This window comes from Cyprinus carpio, chromosome B5 (assembly GCF_018340385.1).
Source record: "Cyprinus carpio isolate SPL01 chromosome B5, ASM1834038v1, whole genome shotgun sequence".
NCBI classification, from domain to species: Eukaryota; Metazoa; Chordata; class Actinopteri; order Cypriniformes; family Cyprinidae; genus Cyprinus; species Cyprinus carpio.
Window position 1 is genome coordinate 30,118,137 of NC_056601.1, and position 24,752 is coordinate 30,142,888.

General features: G+C 34.9%; 2 protein-coding genes across 6 annotated transcripts; one reads left to right on the forward strand and one right to left on the reverse strand.

The window, feature by feature from the left end:
* Window positions 1-2,324: 2,324 nt before the first annotated feature.
* Window positions 2,325-23,016, reverse strand: LOC109082635 (carbohydrate deacetylase-like). 5 transcript variants are annotated; one of them, XM_042723091.1, is made up of 7 exons: window positions 7,364-7,990; window positions 6,554-6,732; window positions 5,051-5,207; window positions 4,171-4,270; window positions 3,524-3,701; window positions 3,260-3,294; window positions 2,325-3,127 (listed from the first exon to the last, which is right to left on the reverse strand). In XM_042723091.1, the coding sequence occupies exons 1-7, from the start codon at window positions 7,394-7,396 to the stop codon at window positions 2,946-2,948; spliced, it is 864 nt and encodes a 287-aa protein (XP_042579025.1). In that variant the 5' UTR covers window positions 7,397-7,990; the 3' UTR covers window positions 2,325-2,945. The 5 variants fall into 5 exon arrangements, with proteins under 5 accessions (XP_042579025.1, XP_042579021.1, XP_042579024.1 ...); XM_042723087.1 differs by having other exon boundaries at window positions 2,325-2,883; window positions 2,918-3,294; XM_042723090.1 differs by lacking the exon at window positions 7,364-7,990 and adding an exon at window positions 22,641-23,016 and having other exon boundaries at window positions 2,325-3,294.
* LOC109078961 (stromal cell-derived factor 2-like protein 1) lies at window positions 9,900-12,849 on the forward strand. The gene is made up of 3 exons (XM_042723092.1): window positions 9,900-10,178; window positions 11,590-11,786; window positions 11,890-12,849. The coding sequence occupies exons 1-3, from the start codon at window positions 10,001-10,003 to the stop codon at window positions 12,166-12,168; spliced, it is 654 nt and encodes a 217-aa protein (XP_042579026.1). The 5' UTR covers window positions 9,900-10,000; the 3' UTR covers window positions 12,169-12,849.
* Window positions 23,017-24,752: the final 1,736 nt, after the last annotated feature.

Here is a 24,752-nt window from a genome sequence, read left to right on the forward strand (position 1 = left end):
AAATTCACTTCTGATTAGTTTTCGTATTAAAATCAACCAATCCCGTAGGTTTTCTGGAATTCCCCGTTTTAAAAGAGCATTATGGATTTGTGTGATGAATCAAATCTGAACTTGACCATTTAGTGGTTATCTAAACCTTAATTTATTAGCATTAGTAATATATATATGAGGACTACTACTTAAACCCCAAAATGTTGCTTCAATTACAGCTTATTCTGTCATTAATAGCCTGAATTTAACATACAAGTTATAAACAGGTTAAACCTAATATGTGACAAAACGTTGAACTCTCCAAATAAAGGCTATTTTGACCTAGTTCTGAATGAATGTTTCAATAGGATGGATGCTCTGTGTACAAATGTACTCCTATGATGCAACTGGTTGGTTTAAGCATGTTGTAGTGTTTACTAGAGGATATGCCAGTGCAGTTCATATCATGGTTTTGGATCCACGGTTGGGTTCATGGCATGGCACCAGCAATGCTAAAGAACACTAGATTCACTTTTAACTTAATAATAATAATAATTGCTCTCTGGTCATGTTAATTAATGCATTAACAAATGAGACTTAAAAATGTGTTGCTTTCTAAAGTGTTACCAAAAAATCTAGTGCCTTAAAAAATGTAATTAAATAATGCAAACATTACTTAGGCTACATATAAAAATGCATGTGCCATGGAGAAATAAAAAGGAATAGCCGGACAATAAGGAAATTATTTTAATTCAATAGGCCTAAGTAATAACTCAATCTGACACTCGAGAGTCGCGAGCTGTTTGAGAGGCGGCTGAGAGCGCATTGAACACCGTCTCTCTTGTGCGCGAGTACTTTATGTGTTAAAATAGCTTGATTCCGTCAACTGTCCGAAATGCACGCTAGTCTTGTATTGCAGGGTGCAGCTCGCTTGCAGAGCGGATATTATGATGTGAGGCCATTTGTGCATATTGAGAGAGTTGGAGACATTATAGGCTACCACTTCTCCCCAATCACTCACACTGTTTGGATTCAGCCTGCATGCTACAGTGCGTAAATGTTTATAATCGCGAAACCTCCGGGAACGGGTAGAATTATTGAATTTTTTTGTGTTTAGGCATTCATTTATCTCTGTATATAAATGCCTTATTTATATTTACTTTTTGTTTTGTTTTGTACATCACCTTGGGCAACAGTAGTAGTCTGAATGTGTGCTTTATAAGCAAAATAAGCAGAAACAGAATTACGCACAGTGCCCGCAGCGAAATACGACAACTCTAAAAATCCACAGCGTTTTATTAAAATAGTGTTCTCATTAAATTATGTATATGACAATCCCAGAATAATTGTTTATATTCTGCATTGTTTTTGTGCTGCTTGCGATGTGCGCTAAAGAGACAATCACCGTAAAACAATGAAGCGTTTACTGCAGCGTAACTCAACCAAACGCACCTTATGTGAGATAAAATCAGGGGCGGTTCCTTCATTAGGGAGACGCACCACCAAAGTGCGAAAGGGAGGGATTTTTTTTCTATCACATTCAACCACAGCTATCACTGTGCTAGACCAGTGGTTCTCAACTCCAGTCATCATAGGATACCACTGCTATGCACATTTTGTATGTCTCTCTTATCTGATGCACTCAGTTCAGATCATGGATCTCACTTCTAACGAGCTGATGATGAATCAAGTGCGCCCTTTTGGGGCGATTTTGGCCGAGAATCGCCCATACCTTTCTGACTCCCATACAAAGACTGTTTTCGAACTGCAGGCACTAACAGGAGTTAAGTGAGGGCTAGCACTAATGCGCTTCCGTCATCATATGTAAACTTAACTTGTGCAGTGATTGGTGGAAACAAACATACAATTACAGTCTGTATGGGCTGAATAAAGCAAACAAGTGCCTAACAAATAAAACCAATATCAAACAAGAAAATAATAGATGAAAAAATATACAAACAGAAATAAAAACATTACAAGCACGAAATCGAACACAATAAGACGAGCGCGAGTTCATTATTATTATTACAGCTGCCACTGTAAATAGTATATACACGATACATATATATATAAACAAAATATTGCAACTTACAGTTCCACAAAAGGTAAGTTCAAACGTGTACGGCCATGACGGTATTGAATTGCTTGAATCAAAGTGTCCCAGCAGAGGGCGGGGTATCAAGAGAGTATCGCGGTACTGTGGTCGGTGAACCGTGTTTTTTCGGTTCGGTTTGAATATCGTTACACCCCTAGTTTAGTAGGCCTACTGTACATACAAAATATTGTGCAGCAAATTTGCTGTGCTTATGTAATGTTTTTTTTTTTTTAATCTTAAATCACTTTAACCATAATCATACTTGTTCCAAAGCTATTTTTATATTTCAGAAAGAAATCCAGAGTTCAGGTTCATAAAAATATCATAAATACATTCATTAAAAACACTGTACCCAAAAATACCTTTGATTTTTAAATATATAAAGTAATTGCTACATGTTCAGTGGAGTTAAAATCTTCATCTAGTACGTTAAAGTCATAAATTTGGCATTGTTGTTGGATTTTACAGTTCTCTGCAATATTAATATATGGCTTTGAGAGAAACTTGCTTAAATGAGGCAACATTTTTAGAAACAAATACAGATAAAATCTCACTTTCCAATTATAAGGACACAGCTCTCTATGTTGAAATGGCTAGCTGCTTTAAAAAAAAAAAGAAAAAAAGTCTAGTTGAGCAATTTAAAAACAGGCCAATCTAATAGTATCTTGTGTTTCTGTTGAATAATTAGTATAATTCAGTTGTTTTAGCTCTACTTGAAGTAGCAGCTTCTAAATACATTTTGTATGGGCTCTGAATGCTGATTTTCTGCCTTTCCCAAACCAAGCACTGATATGACTAATTGAGGTATGGGTCAAGATCTTATTTCCTCAAAGCAGAAGACATTCAGTTTGCCAAACCTTAAATACTCTGAGCTAAGGGTTTAAAAGTCTTTAAAGGCACAGAGGTGGATCCCCCGTTGCCTGTAGTAGTTAAGCACAAAAGGGTCCCTCAAAGTATTAAGCTCGTGTAGTCGGTCTGCGGACTGTGAGAAGTCATCCGGTCCTTCTCCACATCCGCCCTGGTGAGGTTGACTTGGATATCCTGGATGCACCATAAGCTCTGCTGTAACCGGACGATAGGAGTCAGTCGCGGCATCATTGCACTGTATCAATGGGGAGTTCACAGCGTCTTCTAGTGAAGCTTCCAGTGTGAAGCCCAAAGCACATTTCAGGTTGGGGACAGACATGTTCTTACCCATGGTGCTCAGGCCCAGGTATATGTCAGGCCATCTGAGAGGACATACAAAACCAGAATGTAATCTTAATGCATGTTGTGTACATACTGCACTTAATGTATTTGAAGGACAAAATTCACATTTATAGACTATTAAAATGTAACTAAACCTGCTCTAATGAGTACACAAGATATTGTAAATGAAGTCAATATTTCCTAAAATATTTGTAACGACTTTCTACTTGACAACCAGGTGCTGATCATTTAAAATGTTGCCTCACAAACCTAATTCCATAGCGATGAAAGACCTCGATAGATTCAAGGGCATCTTTTTCAACCTGTGCATTGAATACTCGCAGATGGGACGGGAGGAAGGTGCCAAATTTAAGACCGGGTTCTATGGGGACCCGTGTGTAGGTGATCCCAAAATCAGAGAGAACTTGGGCAAACACCTCTCGCACCTCTGAAAAGCATGGTAAAAAGTAAAAAAAAAATTCAAAATGCTGTTCTTTTGAACTTTCTATTAATAATAGAATCATAGTTCACAACAATATTAAGCAGCACAACTAATTTATAACATTGATATTAATAATAAATGTTTCTTGAGCATATGAGTGTAATGTATCAGCATATTAGATGGATTTCTGAAGTATAATGTGATACTGAAGACTGGAGTAATGATGCTGAAAATTCAGCTTTGCATTACAGGAATAAATAACATCTTAATATACTGTATATTCAGATGGAAAACACTTTAAATTGTAATAATATTTCACAATATTTACAGTAGTTTGGTTACATAAACACAGTCTTAGTGACTGATTTCAAAAACATTTTTAAAAATGATTATCGACCAAAAACTTTTGAACAGTAGTGTATATGAATTGTTGATTATTTGGTGAAAAGGATCGTTCAAACAAACCCACTGTTACCTGGCAGCACGTGCACATGCTGGTGGCCATCCATATGGTAGGGTACCTGGCCAACAAGTTCACAGAATCGATTTACCTGGGCTCTGAGCTCCGCCTCCACCTTAAACAGAAAACACAACACAACTTAAAACACAACAACACAAAACAAAAAAAACCTTTTTTCCTTTCTTATATCTCAAAACTAAAAACTAAAAAAATGTTCAAAACAAAAAATTAAAAAAGTTAAAAAAATAAAAAAAGAACAACTATTCTTGATCTTTGCAAATAAAAGAGGTTAATTTTTAACAAAAACAATGAAAAACACACTCCAAAATGGTTATGTAAAGTATATTACATCTGTTTTTGGTGCAAACACTCGACTAACATTATAAGAAAAGGTAAAAAAAAAGTATATTACATGGTTTCTGGTGACACCACTTCTTGGAAAATGAGTGGACTTCATAAAAAGTATAATTATACAAGTGGTTTACCACCATTTAGGATGCACACATGGTAGGACTAACATGTTTTGAAATATAGGTTATGCCATAACTTCAAAAAGAGTTTCAAATAGTCTGTCATGTTCTCAGTACCTTTGTCAATGCTATCCTAACAATACAGTCACATGTGAAAACACACTGCTTATTTGAATGCACTCCCATGTGAATCTTTCGGTTGCCTTTCAAGTGATGTACATTTACATATCATTTTTGACTGGTTTTGCGACTTACAAATAACAATGAAGCAATACCAATGAGAGAATCAACAACAGTCCAAGTGCCATGACAGTGTGATGTAGCACAGAACTCGCTTCTTTGGTGGCACAACAAGGCGCCGTTCACTCCCAGAACGAACTTTCTGTTGGTCTTTATGAGTGTAGGTGGTGCCTGGTTGTTGGTACCTCTGACATCTTGAGCTGACCACACTGCAAAACTTCCCGGAAGCCCATCTTGCCATGGAAGAATCCCTCCTTGTTGAGGAGCGTTGAGCCCCTTAGATCCTGAGACACTGGAAGACCCTCTGAAAGATTTGCATGGAGTCCAATGGGGATGTGATTCCTGTGTGTGAGAACAGCAGTGTTATTTTAGTATGATATTATAGATTTTATTACTATTTTGAATCGATTTTCTGTTCTCATTTAAATTTTACTTAACGTTTTAGTCGTTTTGTATGTTTTTGTCTTTTTAAAGTAAGTCGATGTACACTACGAGTCAAACGTTTTGAAATGAACAGTTAGATTTTTTATGTTTTTAAAGAATTTTCTTCTGCTCACCAAGCCTGCATTTATTTGTTAGAAAATACAACAAAAGCAGTGATATTGTGAATTTTTTTTTTTACATATTTAAAATAACTGCTTTCTATTTTGAATATAGCTTAAAATGTAAATTATTGCTGTGATCAAAGCTAATTTTCAGCATCATCACTTTAGTCTTCAATGTCACATGATCCTTCAGAAATCATTCTAATATGCTGATTTGCTGCTCAAGAAAAAGAAAAAAATATTATCATCCTCAATATTTAAAACAGTTGAGCACATTTCAGGATTCTTTGATGAACAGAAAGATCCAAAAATCAGCATTTAGTAACACTACCATTCCAAAGCTTTTTTTGCTTTGTTTTTTGGTTATAGAAATTAATACTTTTATTTAGCAAGGATAGCAAAAGATTTCTATTTCAGATAAATGCTGTTCTTCTGACCTTTTCTATTCATCAAAGAAACCTGAAAACAAATCTACTCAGCTTTTTTAACTTCATAATAATAAATGTTTTTTGAGCAGCAAATCAGGAATATTAGAATGATTTCAGAAGGATCATGTGACACTGAAGACTGGAGTAATGATGCTGAAAATACGCTTTGAAATCACAGGAATAAATTAAATTTTAAAATATCTTCAAATAGAAAAACAGTTTTAAATAGTATAAACATTTCAAAAATTGTACTTTTTTTGCTGTATTTTGGATCAAATAAATGGAGGCTTGGTCAGCAGAACAGACTTAAAAAAAAAACATTAAAATGTTACTGTTCAAAAAACATTTGACTGGATGTATTTTATTCATTTTTATTTGGTGTTTGTTTATTATAGTAAAATCAAGTTAAACATAATAATATATTTTATTTCATCTTAGTTATTAAAGTAACAAAAATGTTTTTTTTTTTATTAAGTTTTAATTAACCATAACTATACGTCTAACCTCTATACATCTATAACAATACATCTAACCTATATACACTCTATCAGTAGGCCTAGTCTTATCCTTGAAAATAGGTTTAAAAGGCATGCTTAATCATAAGGGAGAGTGTTGTAACAGTTTGTTTGAATGTAAGATACTCAACCATTGTATATCATATTTTCATATTTTTATCTGCTTGAAATGAAAAGTAATACAAAATAAGCCACAGTGCCTTTTAGCCAGCTCTGCCGCGTGCTCCGCTGAGACTGCATTGACCAGAAGAGAGACATTGGAGATCCCGCCAGCTTTGAAGCAATCCACAATCCCCTGATTTCTTCTCTCGCAGTACCCAAAATCATCTCCGGTCACCACCAGCTTCACCTTGGGTTGAGGCATCTTCTCCTCGCCTTGCTGATGAAAGACAAAAACACTAGACTACACATTGACCAATATATCTTCTTCATGATTAATACTGATTATTTTTACATTAAGCAGAATTTCATTTATTTATTTCTGTATTTTGAAACAATAATAATAACTAAACTAAAGGACGTTTAGACAGCACTACAGAATATGCATCAAAATGTTTTATAAATAATATTAAGTAGTATTGATAATACTTGTTGCTAATAATGTCATTATATGAAGATTTGCCTGATCTAAAAAGCCACAAATTTATTTTATCTTTATTGTAGGATGTTTAATCGTAAAGCTATTCGCGTCATACCTAAACTGCAGCTGTTTTATAAATCATTAAATCATTAGACTGAATTTTATTAATGCTACTATTTATGACAAAGTATTTTGTAAATATTATTTTATTAACCTATATTTACTATCATAATATTTTATTTACGCTAAAAAAAATTTTTTTGTCATTTTTGTCACAGGCTATTATGTTTTTAGTCATAATAGCCTATTTGTTTTCTTTTTTCAGGCTAATTGTTAAACTATTCTCACTTGAAAATGAACTGCTGTCATTTCTTATATTATTAAAACGCTGAGTAATTATAAAAAACAATGTATAAAAAAGTTACTTTACCTGTTTTGCCTTATTTTCAACAGATGGTGCCATCAGGGTATAGTCAATATATCATAGACTGTATAAAAATAGCAATATATACTAATAATAACCGATGAAGCGAGATCCGGTGATACTGGCAGCCGATGAAACGTAGATATCCGTTAAAATAACCATATAAAACCGATTATCGAAAAGATTATCGATCTCTTAAAAAGGCAGAAAATACCATATGAACACAGAAAGAGAAGTGTTAATCTAGTGAGTCATAAACGCAGTCATTCAGGAAACGCTCCTTGAGTCAACGCGTCAACCCACGTCATTCCAACATCATCTGTTTAAAGACGAAACGAAACGGTTTGTATGAACCGCGAGGCTCAGCTGCGGGGAAGCTGCTTACCGGGAAATCACCGGCTCGTTCATAAGACAGAGCTGAAACTCTGCCGCATTATTCGCTTGGTCGGTGTTAACACGAGCAGCTGTCACATATGGTGTACAGTCGCATCTAACATACTGCTTACAGCTTTCCTCCGCTTGCTTAATTAATAGCTAAGAAACAACAACAAACAAACGTTTTGTAGTTTCAAAGGGACTGACTGTTTTTTGTGATATACTACTAGCTAGCCTAGCAGTAATAATGTGGTAATCGCTTACCCATTTTATTGCGAGGTTCTTGCCATTAGTCCTTTTTACAATCTATACACACTACTCTGAGAAAATAACCACCTTAAGAACACAAAAACCAAAATCCTCCTCCTCAGTAGCAGCACCCCCCACCGAATGTGAATAAAACAACGCCACATGTGCAAATAGGCCTATGAAGTGTCAGTTTCTCTTCCTGATGTATATCTGTCTATTTTAAAATTAAAAATATATGTTTTCAATGGATATTTGATAAATATATATTTTTTTAATTTATAAATATAGATATATTCATTCCATATGATCAATGCTTACCATTTGTTTTTAAATGATACATCTGATTTTGTCCAAGATGTTGGCAACCAAAAACACGATGTGCCACTTCAGGAATAATAAAGACTGCATCAAAAGATGACAATGTGATGTTTTAGAAAGTAGATATTTTATAGATAAAACCAAAAAGTTATAAACTTATTGTGAACATTTATAGAAGTTTTTAATCAGATATTATTTTTTTTTTAAAAACAATCATAAACGATGCTTTAGGCATACTCACCAGAGCCAGGATTTTGCTGTTCTCAATGTTATTAATGTAAACTGAATGTTATCTTTGTACACAGACGTAAGGCAGCAGGTGTGACTTTGCTTACGTGTCTGTGGAGGCTTTTGAATGTTTTCCCAAGACACGCATTTAGAAATATGGCAAAAATCATGAAGAGAGGGAGGGTATCATGTGTGTGATCTTTATTTGCGCATGTTCATGAAGTGTTTTCAACTTCAGCCACCTGATGTATCAGTGATGTACATGGCATCACCTACATTATGTGTTAGAATAACACTGTAGCACAACAGTTTACTGGAAACAGTGGGAGTTAAATTACATTTTGATACATTTCGCTTAAAAACAATAAAACTCTGAAGCATGTCTTGTTCCTCTTTTTATAAATTAATATTTATATCTCTAGCTTTTGTTAAAAACAAGAATGCATCCTGTGTAAACAGCTCTTAATGAAAGAATGGTACAAATAGTAGTGGGACAACAGTTAGTGGAAACTGATTCTTTATTATGTTGTATAGTGGAAACCATGGCAAGCTGTGCTAGTGGCAAGTGCTTTTTCTCAGTATCTATGGTATTTTGAGTCTAAAGTCCAATTTTCCACTATAGTGCTTACCTATCTTAGTTTCAAACACCTTCAGAAGTAATGTTAAATTTATATTAAATTATATTAAATAATAAAATTAAATTAAATAATAAAATTTTAAATAAAAAATGTAAATTAATAGTATAAATAAATAATATACATATAATAAATAAGGTAAATAAGTAAAGTTATTATGAGGTAATTTTAACCAAAGGATAAACTGTGGAGGTTGTCATGTGTAAATTTCAAAATGTTATACAACTAATTCATTACTATATATATATATATATATATATATATATATATATATATATATATATATATATATATATATATATATATATATATATATATATATATATATATATATATATATATATATATATATATATATATATATTCTTTTTTCTTTTCTTTTTAATTTAGATTTTTTTATTTATGTATTTATGTTGCATCTTTTAGAACTATTTTGTTATTAGCTTATTGTGTGATAACATGCTCTAATAGTAATAGTAATTTGAATCAAGTTGAGTTCGTTACGAAAAAATAGTGTTAATTGATAGTGTTAATTAATTACAAGACTTTGTAAATATCTATTAATCCATTTTAAAATACACGAATAAAAGTTTCGTAATATTTCTAGCTATTTGAATGTACTAATGATCTGTTAATGAGCCGATTGTATAATGTAGCGTGTACTAAAATGTCGTGACGTCATATCGTCCTCGCCCAATCACTGGTTTCCGTGTGTGCGCGTGGATCACTTCCTTGTTTTCGGACTTGTCATGCTGCGATTGGTTAGAAAGCGTGTCAACGTTTTGAATGGGGCTCTCGGTATCCATCTTCCTGTGATGTACACACACGAGCTGAAACAATGGGACCATTAAGGGTTATATCTGTCTTTCTGGAGGTCATTTTAGTGGCTTTGATGTTTGGCCAGTGCAGCTCTCGTGATCTGGACTCCAGCTACGTGACGTGCGGCTCTGTGGTCAAACTGCTGAACACCCGGCACAGCGTCAGACTTCACTCGCATGATGTCAAATACGGATCAGGTAGAACCACTGTGGATAATCTATATAGTCATAAACTTATCAATTTAGTTCCCAGAAAATGTTTATGTTCTCGTCGACAGCTTAATCTTGGCTCTTGGCCTTTTTTAATGCACTTATATTGATGATATTGCTTAGTGTAATATCAGCTGGTGCATGTATGCATTAGCCAGGAAGCTGATGACTGCTAATATTTCTAATCAGTAAACAGTAAAGTACTGTATTTGTCTTTCCGTAAGCCAGTTATAGATTCTCATTCGGTCCCCAGTGGTTTATTTTTGTTGGTTCTGATGTATTATGTTTACCTGAAAGATCTACGTAATCATGACGACAGGTGCACTACAGAATACTAAAAGGTACCGTGATAATACCATATATTTATGTACAGTGGTAATACGTATGATATTTCTTCGAGTGGCTTTTTTAAAATGTTTGTTTGCATGTTTTAGAATTTTTCTTTTAACAAAACTTGCTCTGTAATATGCATGTACCTAACATTGGAAATTTAACTTTTTTATGAATAAGACTTTAAAGTATGTATCTATACAGAAACTGAACATAATAATAATAAGAAGAAGAAGAGGAAGAAGAATTATAAAGTGATATTTAACTTGGTCAATCCAGATTTTTTTTTAGGTGTTGCTTATATTAAATATTTGTATAATTATCTCTATGTGTCTATACATAAATTGACCGAAATAACTCCAGCCTGAATAATAAAGAAAAAAATGGACATTAACAGCAATAATAATAATAATCAAATGAATAATAATAATAAAATTGTTGTGTAATTATCTGTATGTGTCTATACAGAAATTGACCAGAAATAACTTGTAAAAAATAATAAACAAAATGATCCCCTGAATACCATGAATAAAACAACATTAGAAATTATTAATAATAATAATAACTATTAATAATAACAATATTAATTCATTACAAATATTTCAAAATGTATACTCTGTAACACTTTACTTAAAGCTTTTATGTATAATGCATTATAAAAGTAGTTTTAATGAATTAATTATGCCTTGTAATGCACCTTATAATGCATTGTACAATCTCATTAATAATTATAACCAGAGTTAATACATTATAACACTTATCAATTCATTGTTACACTTCAGTTATAATTATTTACGACAAGATCTAATACATACATTATGAATAATTATAACGCATTATACCCCTTAATAATCCTTTGTAATGCATTATACATAAACATTTTCAGTAAAGTGTTCCCATATATTTAAACACAATATATGATGCATGATTTATGTTTTTCTTGTACAAAATGTAATATGGGATGCTAAGGTACTGTAATGTTCTTTGAGTACCGTATAATGAATATGAGGTTCAAGATATCAAATAAATATATGCTCAAATAAAAGATTGTTTACATGATGCCCTGCAGGAAGTGGCCAGCAATCAGTAACCGGTGTAGATTCTGCTGATGATGCCAACAGCTACTGGCGTATCCGTGGGAAACCAGACAAAGTTTGTCAGCGTGGGGAGCCCATTCAATGCGGACAGGCCATCCGAATTACACACATGAAGACTGGACGCAACCTGCACTCGCATCACTTTAGCTCCCCACTGTCTAACCATCAGGTAGAGCCACACAACACTCTCCTCTCTTAACCTACATGTTCAGATGACTGTAACTGGCTGGATTTGAAATACATTATCACGTTGATTTGATTTATGTTTGCAGGAAGTGAGTGCATTTGGTGAAAATGGAGAAGGAGATGATTTAGACGTATGGACTGTGCAGTGTGGCGAAACATACTGGGAACGTGACGACGCAGTGCGATTTAAACACGTTGCCACTGAGGTTTTCCTCAGTGTTACCGGAGAGCAGTACGGTCAACCAATCAGAGGCCAGCATGAGGTCCATGGAATGCCTTCACCCAATCAGCATAACTACTGGAAGGTGATGGAGGGGGTTTTTATTCAGCCCGGCAGTGATCCAGTGCGCCACGACGAGCTCTGATGATGCCACCCGCTACATTATCGTAGTGTGCAACTGAGAACTCCACTCACACATGCTGTGAAACACTCTCTATAATTAAACCTTCAGTTTCTATAAAGTTCTAATTTAATTGGTCAAACTTGTATGATGCATTTTTTTAAAAATGTCACCCGCAAAATGAACTCCACAGACAAATAGGTTTGTTTTACTAGATTGCTAATGATTGGAATGTGTTTGTTTGTACAAAAGGGAATACAGTTAAATAACATACCAGGATTTTGGGCTTCAAAACTGAGTTTTTGTATTATTTATATTAGGTTGGATTACTACTGGAATAAATGGCATTGTACTATGAAATAGTGTTTTTGCACACATGAAATCCTGTAATCTTTCTGATTTCAATATGGGAAAATATCAAATGGTAATTTCTGTTTTGGTTTAAGTGTTCAATGTTACTGCAATTCCCCCTAATACTGTATATGACCCGATATGTACATAATTTGGTGAAAGCTTAAAGTTTTTGAAAACACACTGTAGGTATTTTTTTATTTCAGTTAAAACATTTTTTTAAAGAACCATATAATTAAAAAAAAACTGTAAACAAGCAAATGCATTGTTGTGATGCCCAATTTCTGAATACTGTCAATAAATGCTGCACATTATCAAGACTTTATTAAAGATTACTCTAAAATTACAATCACATGTCAAGATGATTATTACTGCAACTCTTTTCACTGGAAAATAAAAGATGACACACAGCATCCAAATGGGGGCAGCATTTAGCTACTGTTTGGCACACAGTGCATGGAAATTGAAAAGAAGGAAACGTGTGTCTAGGACAGCAGACATTGTCTTTTTTATTTATTTTTTTTGCCTGGTTGGTTTTAATCAAATCTTTACAAAGATTCGCCATGGCGAAAAGAGATTCCGTCGAAATGTGGTCATTAAATTAAAACCAAATGAAAGATTCTTTAATTTTACACTGTTTGAATCAGATAACTTATGGTTTTAATGTAGCATTCACTGAGTGAATACAGTTACTTTCTAATTAGTTGTTCCAAATGGTTTACACTCGTATAATATAGGCTATAACACAAAGTAACAGCAACGGTAAACGCAAAGACAAAAAAAAAAAAAAAACTTAAAATGCCTTCTCAAACAGGTAAATAGTTTTTATAGCATACGTAACTTATTAAACTAACTTGACTGATACCGTGGCTTATTCTTTCCTTCTCATATTTTACCGTATGCAAATTTTGATATTTAAATAGTTTTGCCTCAGTGGGTTTTGTAATTTGACTTACCATAATGTTTCCCACCACTGCTGTCCAAATGTAATGACCGCTGATGACTCGCCCCCTGAGTGATGTCAAAACCAAAAAAAATCCCTTTTGTATGTTCCCTCACTATTTTAGGATGATGCTGATTTGAGTAATGGAAGAATGCACATAATGATAATTAAACCGATTAGATTAATAACAATGTCCCACCAATTTTAGCAGAAACCGGTTATATAGCCAATTAAATATTTAAGGAGACATGAGTGAAAAAGCATATGCAGTTATAATACCCTTATGGAACATTAGTACATGATGCTCAACATATTGTAGTAATTAGCAGACAATGAAACATCTAGATTAAATATACGAACTTTTATTGTGTTAAATAAGTTTTCGTTTTGCTTATTTACACTTCACTTAACATAAACTAATAACGTCTAACGCATCATCTAATTTAATGGTTCCTGATTTATCAATGAAAATAAAATTAAGAGTTGTCAAACAGCCTTTCTTTAACGAAGATTTTATTTTATCACTAATGCGAATTTTAAGTTTCATAAACGTGTAGGCCTCCTCATTTAAGCTAAATTGTTGCCTAAACACTTTCTTTTTATTTTTATGTGAGATGCCCAGAAGATGGCGACATAATATAACACAGGGGTTGCGTATTTCCGCTAGTCAGTCACCTATTATGAACTCTAGAACTTAAAAAGATTCATCTAATATGGTACAAAGAAGTGGCTTCTCATCTAAACCGAGCTGCTTCTGGATTAAAAATTCTTGTTTTTATTATCATCCTATATTACGCTTTGCTGTTGAACTATGTGCCTTCATTGTCGATACACTCTGCAGCTGTTTCTCGCCTATATTCTTACAACGCAACATAATAAAGAAAACCTGTTCACTGGTTGTCAGTATCACTCCTCAATGCCGTCACCATATCTAAAACATACTGCACCAAGAGAGAAGCACATGATTTAAATAGCTCAAAACCTCTATATTGCACTATTTATAATCAAATTAATAGCTGGACTGAGTATCCACATGCATGGGTTAGCCATGAAAACATGTCCTCACAGGGTATAGTGAAGAGCTGTGAAAAAAAAACATCGCACTCAAGAGAAGACACGCATTTAAGTTATAACATAAATGCGACTGAATGCTGAGCGTGAGAGTGACTGGAAATTGAAGTGTCTGAGGTCGAAATATTATGTGAAACACTAAAGCGACTGGATCTGAAATATGCCTTCAGAAAGTCACCTTGAATGCAAAATTATCCCCATGGCAATTTAAGAACTCTAAAAGCACAAAAGACGTAATTTGTCATATTAGCAGTAAATTAATGCAGACTCGTTTTAGAAATTAAGTGTTTAAGGCCCATTCACACCAAGGACGATAACGATATTTAGTTTTTGAATAGGCTAGCTGTAAATGTTAAAGAATAGCAAAGTCCATACCACAACGGAGGTAAGCCACGGAATCATTTTCAGAACATTTTCTTTCCAGCTGATAAACCATAAAAAAATGACAGCCAATCAGAATCAATAGAGTGGGTGCTTTTAAAGAGATAGACTGCGTGGCGCACGTCATTGTGCTTAGGTGAACCCTAATTTGGTTATCGTTATCGGCGTGAAAAGACCTTTCCATTCATTTAGTGTATAAAAAAATAAATAAATAAATAAAAAGGTGTTGTGGATTTTCAACAAGCTTTTGGAGGTGCAAAATCAAAATGAACCTATAAACCTAATAATATGTTATCTTAAATATGGTCAAGCAACCAAAACAATTGCAAGACACTATAAATCTCATATAACTCTCTTACAATACACTATAAAGCAAGTAAACCTTGTTATTTCATCATATCTGAAGATACAATAACATTTTGCATGAATTTCCCACACACACCAAAAAAAAAAAAAAAAGACACATAAAACCACAAACGAACAATAAACACACATTTTTTTCTAAAGTTAACAGCATTTAAGCAAGGAAAACACATACTATTTACTTTTTTAAATGCATTTTGCTTTTATTGAAGTCTGATTATGTACAGACCAAATTAAAGATTTGCCAAAGCAAAAATTGCTTGCATTCCTCATTCCAAAGTCGCTTTGGATAAAAGCATCTGCTGAATGAATAAATGTAAATACCAACCACCACTTACGAAAGGTATATGGACAGATTAGTGCTTTGTGGCTCATCTGGGTTGAAGCATGCAGGAGAAGCATGTCATTTGTGGTAAATAAGGGATAGGTGTGTGCTTGGTGGTCTGGTCCAGTGGACTGATGCCCTTTCATTATTGCACTGCTAGCTGCAGCTCCCACAGTAGTGCAACAGGGAAAGAGTGTCAGGCAACAGACAAACAATGGGACCAGGAACATGTTCACACAAACAGAAAGTGAAATAATCATATTCCACTAAACTGTTATAATTTCTAAATAGCCAAATGCATTCCTGCTATTTCAGGTGGTCTAAAACATAAAACACTAATTCAACAGCCTTTGGAAATACACCTGTCAATCTCTGACCATCAAGAAATGCTTTCCCATGCCTTTCACGATCCATATCTCAGATCTCACACAGCTTCATATTACTGCATACACATACTCACTCAAGGTTAACCTATTGATTATGAGATCATGACATGAACTAAATTAAAACTATTTGAAACAACATTTAGAGAGCTAGATTTTCATACAAATGTATGAAATTTTTTATTTAACTTGCTTTACATTGCTTTAAATGTTGAACTGCATGACCTGAAATTCAGCATTCATCACATATAATAAAGGATATTCGGTTAAAATGTTCAGCTGTCAATAGTATTTTTCACTAACATGTCCAAAAATCACAATTTGCAAATACGAATTCAGGTAAAAACAGTGTTTTAAAATATCAATATTAGATGTGGCCAAAAGAGAAATCAAGGAAGTTAAAATTGTTGTTTCAGAGCTCAAATTTTAAGTATATTGGAATATGAGAGTGCTGTAGTAATTTATTTTTTGATTTGACCTGTAACATTGATACAGTAACATCATGTTGAAGAAAAATTATCCATTATTAAAAATATCTTTCGAAATACACTGACCTGCCAGAAAAGCTGCTCTACAGTGGACAACTAAAGAGTAGTCTGAATAAATTGAATTAGCCTGTGTCTATTACTTTTGCTTAAAATTAGTCACTATATTGGACTTCGCAAAGGACAGCGTTTTCTCTGACTTATATAATGATATAATTCATATTAGGAAAGGTTTAAATGTAATCGTTGTTTGAGTTTGCACTGCTAAAAGCAAGCTATCTACAACCACATCAAAATGTTTGTGGGCCATTTAGTTTTAATATTAAATGGGTGTAATTTATTGTATTTCAAATGGAATGGTTTAGAGCAGCAACCCCATTCTTTCTCCACAAAAGGATTCACAGACTGAGAACTTGTCAAGCCTTAGCACAACATCATTGTGCATTTTAATAAAAATTACCAAGGACAATCAAATCCTTGAATGTTCCTGAAATTGCAGATTACCCTTAAAGTCAAGACCCTATAAGCAATATTGCACTACTCCATAAACAGTGAAAAAAGCAGAGGCAATATTGATAGGGTCTCGCCTGCAAGATGCATTTATCATGATAATCACACAGCACTTTAGCGAAAAGATAACACGGCTGTGCAAAACAATATCTAAGGGTTTAAATCCCTAAATGGTGAGAGTGAAAATGGTTCCTGCTCTACAACACATGATACGCAAACCTCTTTGTGACATCTGACCCTTCACAGCCTATAAACAAACCAAAGTAAATGGCAAAATGCTGCTCATTTCAAAATTAATTTTAAGCAGAATTCAGTTTAGTTTATTTGCTGCCAAACAGCATGCTTCATAAAATGCTGTTTAATAGAGCAAAAATGTTGAGGGTTGAGTTTAAATGCTTTCATCCTTAATCATACAATTTAATCCACATCAAGAAATTACCATGAATATTTAGAATCATATAAATATACCACATGACATTTTTTTCAAAAACATCACTTTTAGCACATCTGGCATTTTAAACGGGCTATACTTAAAAACAAATCTTCCAATACCAATACATGCATGCTATCAATAAAGACATACATTCTTTCAAAGCCACATAGATGGACTGACTCAGGCATGCAAATATGAGAAACACTGAGTAGAAAGCATATTGTAGGCCCTTTGGTTATCTGCGTCCAAAAGCAGTCTTGGTGCTCTGCAATTCCAAGCATACCAGCTTCTGCCTTGGAGTTAACGACATGCTCCAACAGGATGTTTTTTTTCTCTCTCTCCTTTGGGAATTTCACATTGAACTCACATGCATGATCTTACTTGTCCCCCTCGGTAATAAAACACGTTAAACAATTTACCAATCAGTTTTCATGCAGTGAACTTACAGTCAAAATGTTGAATCACGACAACAGGGCGAGAATACGACGCCCCAAAGTTACAAATGACTAGTATAGCGTATCAGCTGACCACACTGACTTACCAGTAGTGGTCTTGTAGAAGAACGTTACCCGCTGTTTAGTAATCCTATAGTATGCAAATACGCGCTATTTCGATAATACAATCTATATGAGTTCTACATAAGAATTCAGAATGTGCTACCAAATCTGCAGGTGAATGCAAACTTACCACTCCTCATACGAAGCTTCAAAGCCCACTAGCTGAGAGCTGAACCAGGATCATGAGAACAGAGGAGCTGTAGGCCTCAGTATGCTATAGTGGCCTAAGAATGCGCTGCGCATGCGCGTTGCGGTATTTATCCTCATACACCCAGTTCAAACCGGTGAGTCTCAAGCTTACCTTCAACTGTGGAGCCTTATATATACGGGTCATTGACAAATGCTCCAGATGATAAAAAGGAGAAATCCTTTAATTGTCTAATTTAAAACGCGTGCGAAACTATCATGCATTGTTTTCCAAGAGACTAGTGGAAACCATAATTTTTAAAATAGGCCTACTTTACGTGAATTTACACAACTATTATTAAAAGAGGCCTAATAATAATAATACGATTTTTTTTTAAATGTCATGAAAATCACAAACTCGTCTTATGACGTAGGCTATGATTAGGCCCTTCATTTGAACAAAACTGAATAAAGCGTGCATTTTCATAAAGGGAAGATTTAAATAAAATAACCTAGACACAGTCAAGTCACGAGGGTCTACTTTAAATGGTTCCTCTGTTTGTTTTTTCTTCTTGTCATATGACAACAAAATTGTTACTGATTGTTTGTTAAAACATGCAATTCTAAATATTAAAGAAATATTAATTAAAAAACTACGCCAGACTTGCTATATGCCAATATTGCTTTTTTTAATCAAGGTTTTTGTGCTTTAAATCAAAAGGGTTTAACAATCTCAGCAGTTACACCACCTAGACATTTTAAGTCCCAAACACGAAAAAAAATGATGATAAGAATAACATCTAAATAATTCTGTGCTCATCATAGAAGAAACTTAATTTATTTTCGTACGAACTGCATGCAATATATTTGATTTAAAAATGTGCGACACGCTATTGACTTGCATATCACTTATATAGGATATTATACAAAGTCTGTGTGTTGCGCCAGCCAGCATATTCACACACACCGACCTGCCTACGTATAATTACAAGCAACTTCGTTTGGCCAGATGTCCAGTCTTTTGATGAGACAACCAAAAAGTTCAACTTGCATAACCTTGCAGATACTGACCAAGAGTAAAATGTCACTATGGACGACCTCCCCTCCTCACATTCCCTCCGTTTCCTCCCCTCTTGGAAAGGGACCTGCCCCCTACATTCCTTACAAATAGTCCCATCCCCCACCGATCTGGCTCAAACAAGAGAATCATCCCTTCCTTCTGCCTTCTGGAAGAGCTCCTTCATTATAAATAAAAATCTAAATATATGGTTACACACCTACCAGCTCTGTTTAGCAGTTACAGGGAGATGGAAGCATTGCTGTTACAAATACTTTGCATCAAACAGTTTAATTCTCATAGCACTGATTAATGCATTTACGTGTAAGCGTAAAAGAACCCAACAATTACTTTGGCACTGAATTTACAATAAATAGCTGAAATCTCTAATTTGAGAAAGATAGGGAAAAAACAATAAATAACAATCACAAAGTTTAATTGCACGACAAATAAAAGTATATAATTAAATCATAAAGAATAAAAATGCAGAATACAATTATTTACGTTAGTGATTTAAATACACCTCAGCCAATATATATATATATATATATATATATATACATATATATATATATAATTGTTTTGTAATATATATATATAATTGGTTTGTAAAGAAAATAAGTACAATTCAACACGTTGCTGTTGACTACAAAATACATAGGGGGTGTAGCTAGACTTAAAAACTGCAAAAGGACGTTCATAAGACTTCATAGGAGGATAATAATATTATTGACCGTTTTGTGAGCATTTCGTATGCTAGTGACATTTACGAACCGACAAAAACATACAAAATGTCGTTTAGATGATTATTTACGTCCTCTCGATATTATCCACTGCTTTTCTGCACCTCTCTGGCAGCAGGCCTCATACAGAAGTTCCCGAAATATGGAAAAGGTTGAGAAACTCACTTCAAAGCATTGTTGGAGTGTTACTTAATCGAACACGTGGTTTTCAATGCAAACGAAGACGACCTCAGTCGTACAAAATGTTCTTTCGAAGGAGGCGTGGTCTGTAGGCATTTTCAAATAAGTGGAAAAACCTGGTGTCACAAATATACCATAGCTCAAATACTGCAGTTCACACGCCTGGTGCATGCTCTGCAACAATGCTGTTGGGCATGGAATCAATCCAACATAACCCCACATTCGCTATTTGAAATAGTAGATACTCAAAACCCTTTAAAAACACCACATCCTCCCATCTCAAATAAAAGATACACAAACTACTCTAAACATACCGTTCGTCCCAGCTCTGTTTAAGGCTCTAGTGAGTAGGCGAAAGCCGAATGCAATGACAATACTATTGCACTGCTTGAGAAGATGGTTCAGTAGTGCAACATCGTCAAAGCAGCAGACCTTAGCACAGCCGAAATACATGGGCCACCTTTGAACGGGCCTTCAACACAACGGGGCGAAATCACCCTTCATAGTTGCACTCAGTCAAGGAGTAAAATATTTACTACACGTCTTGCTTTAATTGGCAACTTTAACGAATTACGCTTTGTTCTATTTTACTCGAGCGCGTCACCACACGGTTGCTTTAATGGGCAACTTAAACGCATTACCCCACGCTTTATTTTATTTTACTGGAGCGCGTCAGCATTTGTTGCCATAAAACTCCATATTTGATTACCAAATAAAACTTGGCAACACAAAAACAATAATACGCCTTTATGGAATCAATTCATTACACCTGTTATATCAAATGAAATGTAGACGAATACATACACTGAGGGTGGGAGAACTTGAAAGCTTAGGGGAGGGGTGAAGGTAAGGCTACTTTTTCTATTCTCCTTTTTTTTTTTTTTTTTGTCAGCCAATGCCCTTTTAATATTGCACTGCTCATCTGACTGCACAGTAGTACAACAGAAAAAGGGCCCTGGTCAACAACAGTAAAGAAACTGAACACGGGGTGAATTATAATGGATTATATTAAACTGATTTCTCAAAATCGCACGTGAACCAAACAGTCATAACACAACAAAATGACTGGCAAATTTAATGCAAATACTAGAAAAAACATTAACTGTTCACAAAATCAACTAAAATAAATGTTAACTTAACAATAAAAAATTTTAACAGCTGAAGTAATTTATAAAGCCTACGCGTAGGCTACATCTAAGAAAAATAAAGAAACTGGAGGGCATAAATAATTACACCAAATTAAAAATCTCCAAACCTTCCAATTGGGGTATACTATCTGTTATTAAAGCGCAAAGCAGAATGACACAAAACAAATCAAAAACTAACCAAAACTCCAAACAAACACCAGCATAAAGAACAAATATATTCAGCATGCATTTCACCCATTCATACAGTTTTAGCAGCAAATAGCAATGAACACACTGCTTTGAGTCAGATACGAAGGAAGAGGAAAAAATAGGGCAAAGAGCACATTCCTCGATACAGTATGCTATGAGAAACCTTCGTTTAATACGTATTATTCTTGTCCCCTTTGCCAAAGTGGCAATTTGAAACCCCCTGGTTAGGGGACAAGGTGAGGGGGCGGAGGCTCCTTAAGGTTGTTATTTTCAATGCATATATTAACAGTGCTTTTGGACACTTGGTGGGGAAAAAAACGGAAGGTTTTAATTTTTCCTAAAATAAACCTTTATATTTGTCTGAGATGTAAATATTAAACCGAACTGTACAATTCATATTTTAACGAGGAGCTAAAAACATACATTTATACACAACCTCCTGCAATCCACCAGTACATTTTTACGCATTCATTACAGACATTAAATTATTTATAGAAATTGCTACACGGAATATTTTTCGATATAAGAATGGCACTGTAAACGCACACACACAAAAAAACTGGATTTCAGTGCATTCAGGAATTATCCACAAACAAAGCATTTGCAACAAAATAACAGAGCATTGCAATTAGAAATTGCACATTTTTGTTTCGTTTATATAGACTTTAAACCTGGAGCTGAAATATTAAAAAAAAAAAAAAAAAAAGGAAAGAAAAGAAAGTGGCACATCGTGTTTCTACTTCTCTATTTCACTCGAGCTCGCCAAATCTTTTATTTCCCAAATCTATTATTTTACAGTTACTGGTCTAGCCCGTGTAGAAAAACACGTGGAAAACAGGCTTCCAACACCCTTTTGCAAGTTAATCACTGGCTTCTTGAGAATATGTTGAAGTTATATGCTTTGCATGGATTCCTCACTAAATAACCAACCAGGTGGCTGCAACAGATCAACACTGATGACATTAGAAGAGAAAGAAAGAAATAAAGAGGAATGTTCCCTCGGACTGAATGACAGCCTGACAGGCGAGACTTCTCAAACGCGATCCCCTTTTGATATCCTCACCAGCGCGCTCTTCACGTTTCTAACTACAGCCATGTTCGGGGGCTTCTATGGCACCCCATTCGTCGTTCTCCCCACCCAAGCCGACTCAACGTTGTCGTTTTTGCCCCTGAGCTCCCGCCATTTCCACCACATCACCCGGATGCTACTCGCAAACAGAAAGAGGACCCCCTAAATTTCATGAATGGTACCTGGCCAAGGGAGGGACAATCCTTGAAAGCAGAAGACACCGACAAAAAGAGAAAAAGTTGGACCGAAGGGTTGCAAGGCAAGAAGCGCGAATTTCTTCAAATATCTTCGCATTCATCCATTGTAACATAGTGTCATCTCGCTATGCTCGCGCATTCTTTCCCCTCTTGGTCTAAAAAATCAAAACCGTAATTTATCCAAGGCAAGCCAATGGCCCTCTTTGCTCAAGACTCCATCTTTGACTAGTTGACATTCAGCTCTTGCTGAAGCAAATTCCTCATTTGCATGCGTCTTCGCGATTGGCCCGTTTCTGCGCTAGTCTTTGCCGCTTGAGGAACCATTGGTTGAAGTCAAAGGCATTTAACTGTCTCGCGAGTCCCGCGATAGGCTACTTGGAGTGAAACGTCACCGCACAGTTTAAGTTTAACAATGAACACTCAAATTCTGCTCTCCATTCACAAATTTCTTCTTATGCTAGATTGAAAGACTACATGTTTTGTAGTTTTAAAGTAGCAGATTGCATGAAAACGGTTATTAAATTCCACAGGAACAAAAACGATAAGGTAAATTTTAGAGACGTTAATTGTGAACTGTATAGCCTACGTTAAAAAAATACTTAACTAGTCAAAATCCTAAAATAATTCTAATGGAATTTGATCATTGTTTAGAATCAATTCTATCTCTAGAACTATCAGAATAGAGCTATCAAAAATAAACATAAGAATCCTATAAGAATATAAAAGGATCCTACTGCATGTACTGAATTTCTTATAAAACAGAAAATATGAATTTCTTCTTTTTATCTTTTCATCATTTATCCAGAAGGACCTTTTGTGACTCGTAGAATCTTATAGGATTCTTATTGATTCATGAATGCAGGAAAAAGACACATTTATTTGCACTTCAAATACATAAAAACATAATAACCAATACAAAAAATTCATGAATGCAGGAAAAAGACACATTTATTTGCACTTGCATGGCAGAAAACCATAATGACCATTTCAAATATTTAAATAGGTCCTATTTTATACTGTACAAATAACCTGCAGTTGTTAATAAATTAGTTAGGCTATATCTGCCTGATTTCACTGATAAAAATTAGTTTTGTTGATAGGCTTTGAATCGATGTACAGATCGGTGATGTTAAATAGCCTAATATTAAATTAATTTAGATGTTACGATTCTTTTAGTGTGCATTGAACAGTTCTTATAGTTATTTGTGTTTCCCCATTTGTTTTTTCACCCTTACACAGACAGTTTGGAAAGAAAATCAAATTCTAATTTTTGTAGCATATAGAAACAACAGTAGAATTTCTGTTAGCCTTACACAGACAGTTTGGAAAGAAAATCAAATTCTAATGTTTGTAGCCTCGAGAAGCAACTGTGGAATGCACAGAGAAAGCTATAGGTCTCCGAGATAGATATGGTGACCCGAGGAGAGAGAGGAAGGGGGGCCCTCAGTGGAGGCCCTTTGGTTGACGCCTAGAGGAAGGCAGCGGCCTGTAAAATCCGGCATTCCTGACCAATGGAGCTTAAATAATGGCATTGTCCGGCGGAAAAGAACCGCCTCTCTCTGTCTTACTCTCCCCCGTTTGCTGCAGGGAGCTGATTGTGTAGCTAATCGGCAGAGAGCGTTTGATCCAAAGCAGAGCGTGAATTCAGTATGCAGCGGACGTGTCAAGAGGTACACCCTCCTCTCCCTCTCCCCTTCTATAAAACACACACACACACGAGAGGGCCTATATCCTTAGCTATACCTTCTTAGTGCACTGTGTTTGTTTGGAATGTAGAGAGCAAATCAGAAGCAGAACACGCAGGCCTCGAGATGTGTGCTCTGAAGGTTTAAAAATAAATGAATGTTTTTAGAATGTGAGGAACTGGTTCTGAAAATAACTTTAATGGGAACCCCAAAGGGACGTTGTGTGTTTGCTGGGTAGGCTACATAAATCATGGCATGTCATCGAAAAGCAACTGAAACCCTTTGGCCGTTAACAAAATAGCATGCACAAATTTGCATGCACTTCACAATCGTCAGCGAACCATTAACCCTCTTCTACGTGTTCGCATGCAACGGTTAATATAAAGCCTGCCCTGTGTTCTTATTTTGTTCG